The sequence below is a fragment of the Octopus sinensis genome, linkage group LG6 (assembly GCF_006345805.1).
Source record: "Octopus sinensis linkage group LG6, ASM634580v1, whole genome shotgun sequence".
NCBI classification, from domain to species: domain Eukaryota; kingdom Metazoa; phylum Mollusca; class Cephalopoda; order Octopoda; family Octopodidae; genus Octopus; species Octopus sinensis.
In genome coordinates, this window is record NC_043002.1 from 57,981,057 (window position 1) to 57,989,860 (window position 8,804).

An 8,804-nucleotide genomic window follows, 5' to 3' on the forward strand; every position below is an offset into this window, starting at 1 on the left:
GGCATTTAGAAGACGTTAATTACACGTCATCGATATTTTCCTGCCGTGGTTTAATGATAAATTTAAGTAGCGATGCCAAACTTATGGAGGCTAGAGAAGATGGTTTCGTGTCTTTCTTGAAACTAATTGAATTTATGTCTGAAATCCGCTCGTCCTAACCCATAGTCGACATCAAATTTCCAGCATCCATATATATAAATACACATGGACACGACCATACATACAAATGTGTGTGTGTGTGTGTGTGTGTGTTGTGTGTGTGTGTGTGTGTGTGTTTGTGTTGTGTTAGTCAGGAGGGAGGTTGTGTGTCCGTTTGTTTCGTGACATTTCACTCTATGTCTATGCCTTTAATCAAGATAGAAGTATTCCGTTTCATTTACATAACCACATACATTCTTCAACCCAACAAAACGTTCATTTTACATACCAACCACAGGTAGCCATAGTAAGTTGTACCATGGATCTTATTAACAACTTTGTTGATTTAAATAAAGGGCAGGAAAATTCCGGACATAGGCTGCCAATAGTTAATATACTTCTCCAATATTCGAGTATTTTGAACCTGTAAAAGCTTTTCCCTGTCCTGGAGAAAATAATGTGGGTTAAAACAAAAAGGAATTAAGGCACCATAGTCAGCTTAAACCGACGGGTGCATTTAGAACTCATTAAAACTCTCAGTACCAGATACCAAGAGAGTTAGCTCTGAAATGACTAGAAGCGAAACTTCCTTTATTGTAAATATCCAATATTATTTACTGGTTGCACACATTGACCGGTCGGGCAGGAACAAACTCGTGGGAAGATGCACGAAGCTGTGAGAAACGGTAAAACCATTTCAAATATACTTGGGAGATAGTTAACCTGTAAAAGCATTTCACTACAGTCTTTTGTGGAGAAAATATTCCCGCTTAAGACAAACCAAATATTTCTCATCCAATGATGACGAAGAGTTATGCTTCAACGTCCCAACCGATATTTTTTTTATGTTACTCTCATACTTTAAAGTCCCATGTATAACTTCATCATATGATCGGTTGTGTAGGCTAAAGTTCCTCGGTTTTGAACAAATACTACTATATGCCCTCCCCTCAACAATGGAGGATAAGTTGTGCCTTTCCTGTAGGGCTTCATTGAAATTATCTTTTCAGAACATGTAGGAACATTCTTCCGTTTTCTTGAAGCAGAAATATGTTACTTTCTCCTTACTACATCTTTTTTGACTGAATTTAATGCATGTCTCAAACCTGTCTTTGGCTTGTAATTATAGTAGTAGAACCGTTTTAGATACCTTTGTTAATTTTGCACAAGGTTTGCGTTATTGTTTCGAGTAATCTTATATTTATGTTTGCAGATTTGCATTTGGCAGATATCAAACTATGACTGTCTCTGCGAATCAGTCTTCCCTGTTCACTGTGTGAAAACGTTTTAGAAGCACACAAACGGAAAATATGCGTATAGCGGCGTTTACAAGATGAAATCGAATTTTTTAAAACAAAATTTGCACATGAGCATATATATATATATATGTGTGTGTGTGTGTGTGTGTATACATATATATATACATTATATATATATATTTGCATATATATCTACACACGTATGTATATATACATATATATATACATATATATATGTTGAAGGTGCAAACTGTCGCTTTGCACATCGGAGGCCCTACCAAAACCGCACGGACGCGAGACAGAGGTCCCTCCCTCAGGGAGAACAAAAACAAAAACAAAAAGTTTAAAGAAGGGAAAAAAGCGCACTGACCACTACTGAAAGACGGTATGCAGATGTGGTGCGCGGAAACCCAACAGGTGGCCAGCTTCACCCAATGTGAGAAAGGCGGCAGCTGAACAGCAGCAGTCTTTTTTGTGCATGGCACAAAAAATTGTTCAGCAGCTGACCTGGCTACAAGCACAAAGCTGGAACTACCACCACATAAGGCCACCTCCAACAGATGCAGGATGGCCACCACAGACACCAACACCAACACACACACCACAAAATATTTCTACTGAATGTAGGAGGGCTGCTGCGCGGAAACTGTAAAAAGAAAATTTCATTCCTGAGAGACCTTGTGACATGCAATCAAGCTATATGCATGGCACTCACAGAAACGCATCTTGAACCCGATATAGGTGATGCAGAAATACACATGCCGCAATCAGTCATACGCACAGATAGAAAAGGGAGGAGCCATGGTGGAGTTGCAATGTACATCCGAGATGACCTCACGCCCAGGTCCTGCTGTCATATTCAAACTCAGTATGCGAAACTCAAATTGTAACATAAGACACTGAATATCGTCATATGCACTACATATCGCCCACCAGACGCCCCAAAACACTCAGGCATGTTTGAAGACTGCCTAACAAAAATAGGAGAAGTCCTCACCAACCTTGAACAGCACAACAGTGTATTCTTCATGGGTGACTTTACCTCCCCAATGTGGAATGGCCTGGGGGCAGATGCTCCCAGGGATGACACACACCATCAGCAGGCACAGGTGGAGTCCCTGCTCCATCTCACAAATACCTCTTTCATGGAGCAAATAGTTCTGCAACCAACAAGGGCAGATATATACTGGATCTCTGCTTTACAAACAATATGGATATTATCCATAATGTTAATGTGATGCCGACAATGATCTCGGATCACAACATAATAGAGCTGTCTATGTATGGAACAAAAGCCCCCGCAGACACACAGCCTATACGAAGCACCCACCATCTCTCCAACTTAAACTTTCATAAAGCCAACTGGAAGTCGATTGAGAAAGAGATCCTCGGACAGGATTGGCCTGAATGTCTCTCCACACCGGACATAAACATGAAACACAAACAAACTTCATGTCCATAATACAAGCCATATGTGACAAATATGTCCCAATGTGCAGGGCCAGCACACACAAGAATAAAAACAGGATCCCTAGAGAAAGGAGGATTCTTATGAGACGACGGACAAGGATTGCAAACCGCCTGAGCAAGCACACCAAAAGTGGTGAGAAGTCTCGGCTCGAAAGAATGCTAATGGAAACTGAGAAAAGTCTACATCAGTCCCATGAAAAGGAGAGAGCAGATAAGAAGCTTGGGTAATAGAAAATATAAAATCAAACCCTAAAGCTTTCTTTAAGTTTGCCAAAGAGACAGCCACAGTGCACCAGAGAATAGGACCTCTCTTCCAAAAAGATGGCTCTCTCACAGGAAATCCCACGAGGATAAGTGAAATACTGAACGAACAGTTCCAAAGTGTGTTCACTACACCTCTAGGACACAGGCAAGTAACAACCAGAAGAATTCTTGCCACTTTACCAGCGGCCAAAGAGACAAAAATTGAGTACATCAACATCGAAGAAGATGATATCACACTAGCCATTGATGAGATTGACACAAACTCAGCTGCTGGACCTGATGAATTCCCAGCGATCCTTCTCAAATCGTGCAAACGAGCCCTTGCAAAACCGCTACAAACCCTACAGCTTCTTTTTCAGAGCTTTCTTGCAAGTGGTAAGCTCCCAGTCAAACTGAAAGAGGGGGTAATATGCCCTATCCATAAGGGAGGTAGCAGAGCAGATGCTAAAAATTATAGGCCTATCTCTCTGACCTCACACATCAGCAAAGTCATGGAACGAATAGTCCGTAAGAAACTAATCATGTTCCTTGAAGAAAATGACTTACTGTCTGACACCCAGCATGGATTTCGACCAGGTAGAGGCTGCGCTAACACAGCTCCTGCAGCACTATGACTGGGTGTGTGAAAACAGCTACTAAATGGCTCAAATGTGGATGTAATATATCTTGACTTTGCAAAAGCCTTTGATAAAGTCGACCATGGTATGATCTGTCATAAACTGCGTGGTCTCGGCATAGGCGGGAAACTTGGAGAGTGGCTGCACAACTTCCTAAAAGACAGAAAACAGGCAGTTGTGAGCAATGGAGCCACCTCCAGGGAAACGCAAATAACAAGCGGTGTCCCGCAGGGCACTGTCTTGGGGCCACTGATGTTCATAGTGGCCCTTTCAGACATGCCTTCAGTTGCTACGATGACCACCCTTGCTAGCTATGCAGATGACACAAAGATCTCCCACGCAATACAGAACCCTGAAAATATTGCGCATCTGCAACATGAGCTGGACACAATATACAGGTGGCTGAGGACAACAACATGCAGTTTAATGCAGGTAAGTTCCAGGCCCTGCGCTACTGGCACACAAAGGTAAATGACGTGAAGACTGGATACACTGGCCCAGGAAGAATTGCAATCCCTGAGTCAAAGTCAGTGCGTGACCTGGGCATTGACATGAGCAATGATGCATCTTTCCAAATGCATATTGCTAATCTGGTGATAAAATGCAGACGGCTAGCTGGATGGATTCTCCGAACTTTCAGAACAAGAGAGAAGGAGACACTGATGGTCCTATGGAAAACATTTGTCCTCAGCCGCTTGGACTACTGCTCCCAACTTTGGTCACCACACAATATAAAACAAACAGCAGAACTCGAAGCAACTCAGAGAAGCTACACAAAGAAAATCGTCTCAATGCAAAATGTCAGCTACTGGGAAAGACTGAAGGTATTAAACCTCTTCTCCCTGGAGCGGAGGCGGGAGAGATATGCATAATAATACATCTGGAAAATCCTGGAGGGTCTTATCCCAAACTTTGGCATTCAAAGTTACTCCAACCGCAGAACGGGGCGCCGCTGCGTGGTGCCAAGGATTCCAACATCACCATCAAAATACAGGTCCAGATACTGCAACAGCTTGGGTTTCAGAGGACCACAGCTTTTCAACATCCTCCCTAAATGCCTGAGAGACTTACATGGTGTGGATGTGGGTTTCTTTAAAACTAAACTGGATCTCTTCTTGTTGGGAAGTCCCAGATGAACCTACCTCACGACAGGAGACGCGGATGCGGGCAGCAGCATCGAACTCCCTTGTTGATCAAGTGCCACGTATCAGAGGTGGATTCACAAACTAGTGTGGCTCATTCAGCGGTGGTGCCCCAGCATGGCCGCGGCCTTCGGGCTAAAACATTTTTAAGGATTTAGGATATTATATATATATATATATATATATATATATATATATATATATATTATATAATATATGTCCAAGATTTCTGCTGTAGCTCTTTGTAGCAATATCAATTTCTTTTCTGCTCATCTTTTCCCTAACGGTTCTTAAAATTAATTTCCTTGTATTCGAAATATATATATTTTTGACATTTTTCTATTGAGGAGGGGAGATAATCCTATGATACTTTCTTGTTAACACATTTTCCGCATGTAGGAAACGCCATACTAAAAAATGTAAAAAGAGGAAAAGCATTTTAAAAATAATATATAATAATGTGCAACGAAGCATTTTCCTCTTGCAAACGTTGGTAATGATCCAACGCATTCGGAACTGTTTCGATACGACCACTCATTTATTATTATTAATAATAATAATAATAATAATAATAATAATAATAATAATAATAATAATAATAATAATAATAATAGAATAGGAAGCCAGACATAGTCTTAATCGAGAAAGAAACCAAACTATGCTGGATCATAGATATAGCATGCCCAGCTGACAAAAATGTATGCGATAAGGAAGAAAGAAAAGTCGAGAGATATGACAGGTTAGCTTTGGAAGGTATGCAATTATAGTTGATGAAAAAGGTAGTAGTAGTACCAATAATTGTCGGAGCCCTGGAAACAGTGAGCAAAAATCTCGAGAAGTACATGGGAAAATAGGGGCTGCAATAAGGGTGGAGCACTTGCAGAAAACAGCACTGCTTGGAACCGCTCGAATACGCCGGAAGGTGCTCGCAAAATAAGAGGTGTTACTTTAGTTCACTGTAGTACATCTGCAGCATTAGAAACTGTGCAAAGGCAATAATAATAATAATAATAATAATAATAATAATAATAATAATAATAATAATAATAATAATAATAATAACGAAGCTCAGGGCTAAAAGCAGAGAGTGAAGGTTTCATATTAGCTGCTCAAGACCCGGAACTACCAAGCCAATGTGATAAAAAGTGGAGCTGACCCAAAATGCCGATTCTGTAACGATGACATTGAAACTACAGACGACCTAATCTCAGGGTGTAGTGTCTTAGCGCCTGTAGAATATAAAGCAGGGTATGACAGAGTCGGCCAGTATTTACACTGGACAATATGTCGGCATTATAAAATCAAAACCGCTGACAAATAGTATAAACATCATCCTGAAGCTGTGACTGAGGGAGAAAATGTGTCGATTCTATGGGACTTCCCTGTACATACCGACAAAACTATAAAAGCTAATAAACCAGATATTGTTATAAAAATCAGACAAAAAAGGTGTGTTTATTAATTGACATGAGTATTCCTTGTGATCACAATATAGCGGTGAAAGAATTTGACAAGATCAGTAAATATAAAGACTTGCTAATTGAAATTGAAAAAATGTGGCATTTGAATGCGACTACAGTACCAGTGATTATAGGATCTCTAGGAATGATAAAAAAAAAAGTACTGAAACCTATTTGAAAATTATACCATGCTTACCATCCCTACAGGAAGTGAAAAATATCGTGATAACTGGAACGACTCATGTACTGAGAAGAGCATTATCGTTGTAAAAACAACATCCAATCAGGATTTTATATATTTATTAATTTTTTAAAGACATACTTTACCTGTAAATTTGCGTGTGTAATCTGGGAACACATATAATGAGCTTCTCTGCCCCCCTAGGTATACAGAAAGCACTCGGCGAGAAACGGAAGAAAATTTGAAGGAAGAAGTAAAAAAAAACAATAATAATAATAATATGTTGGCTTCTAACTAGAAGTCAACGGTCCCGTTTTCTGGGATTTTGATTTTGAATATTTGAAGATTTTTTTTCCATTGAATATATTATGTATTATTAATATGGTGTTGATATATTTGTTTGTTTTATCCATTAAATTTTTATCATTTCGTTCTATTCAGACGTATAAATAATTTATATTTATCTGCTTCAAAACTCCATTATCTATATTAATTATTATGTTTTCTTTGTCTTTCAGGGACTTCGTATATCGAAAAGGGAAGCCGAGGTAATCAAGAATTTGAACACTGAAAGTAATGGTCGAAGAGTGAAAAAAGTGGGTCAGAATGAGGGTTCATTGGCCCCGCAAGGCAAGGATTTGAGTAATTCTCGGGAACGTCTGTTGATGTATGCAAAGCGTATGTATGAAACTCGCAATAGTTTGGCTAATAAGGAACCGCATAAAAATGCCGAGAAACAGAAAAAAGACAAACCAGAACCTCTGCTAATCAGAAGCAAAAGACGTAATCTTGAGCAACCTGAATCTACCAATCACCTTCTTGCTCGGGAGAAGCGTTTGAGCCCACGAGACCATTCTAAGAACTCGGGACACCACCACAATTCTCACAACAAAAACATGCAACACAAAATGAAAGGCAAAGGAAATTCTCATAACGATGATTTAAGGTTAGCAAAAGACCCCCTTTCGGATATTGAACAAAAACACTCTACTAAGCTCGCATCTTTCAAGAAAAATGGTGAAATGTCCCGCAGAGTGAACGGCAAAAAGAATGATCACAAAGGAAAACGAGAGGATAAAAGGCATCATAACAACGATCATCACAAGAAAATGAAGGCTTTTAAGAAAATAAACAAGAAGAAACATGATGAGCATAAGGCAGAGCATCATTTTAAAAATGGTCACTCTCACGGTAAGGCGAAGAATTCCAACAAATGGAAGAACCATGACAAGTCTAATTTTCATAAGAAAAACAACAAGAAACATCTTTCCCATAAGAACCAGGATCTTACGATAGTTAAGAGGAAAGACATTAAATTCTAAAAAAAAAAAAAAAAATTATATCATGGTGTAGTAATCGGTTCCAAATTGTTTGGTCAGTATCTTACTTGTGTGAATTTCCACAGATAGCTACTTTTTTTCAACGTCCATTTGTACTTATATATAAATATACATAAATATATTTCCTATTCGCTCACAGCTTGCCACCAACTGGTTCCTCCTATATTGATCCCCCGCACATTGTTGTACCTTGCAGTTTTTATGAAGAAATCTCGTTTCATATGAATACTCTGTTGTTTGATTTTCTACAATATGAAGATATTCGCAAATTCATTTTACAAAGACAATATATATATATATATATATATATATAACAAATATATTAACCAAACGGGAACGGGAGTAAACGATAATTGTTTCTCTTTATCTTTTCCTTTACTTTTTTTCTGCTACTTTGATTAGTTTTTTCCACACTAAAAACGTGCTGCGCCCTGTGGTTGTCTGCATGTTTTTATTATTGTTTTTTTTTTTTGCAACGTGGTCAAGTCGTCTTTTTGTATGACTTAAAGCATCACGCGGTCATTTTTCTCATCACCTTCGCTCGCTTTTGTCTCTCCTGACAGTTCTCAAGTTAAAACGTCAATGAATTCCTTGCAAAGAATGAAAGAATAAATTTAGTCGGAAAACGTAATCATTAAGACTGAACGAAATATTCCTGCATGCATGTATACACATGTACACGCAAGCACACATAAACATACGTGAGCACACCTGCATACATACATACGTACATACATATATATATATATATATATACATGCATACACATATAATATATATATTCATATATATCATATTACCATATTACTGTGTATAAGTAATATATACATATAGGTACATATATAATATATATATATTCATATATATCATATTACCATATTACTGTATATAAGTAATATATACATATAAGTACATATATAATATATATATATA

The 8,804-nt window shown here is 38.5% G+C and overlaps 1 protein-coding gene across 1 annotated transcript in view; it reads left to right on the forward strand.

Moving 5' to 3' along the window:
• The window catches only part of LOC115213366 (GATA zinc finger domain-containing protein 14), a 112,055-nt gene extending 103,885 nt beyond the window's left edge, over positions 1 to 8,170 (forward strand). The window contains exon 2 of the mRNA XM_029782308.2: positions 7,050 to 8,170. Coding sequence (XP_029638168.1) covers positions 7,050 to 7,853 — 804 coding nt within the window. The 3' untranslated portion in view covers positions 7,854 to 8,170. The remainder of the gene's footprint in view (positions 1 to 7,049) is intronic.
• Positions 8,171 to 8,804: the final 634 nt, after the last annotated feature.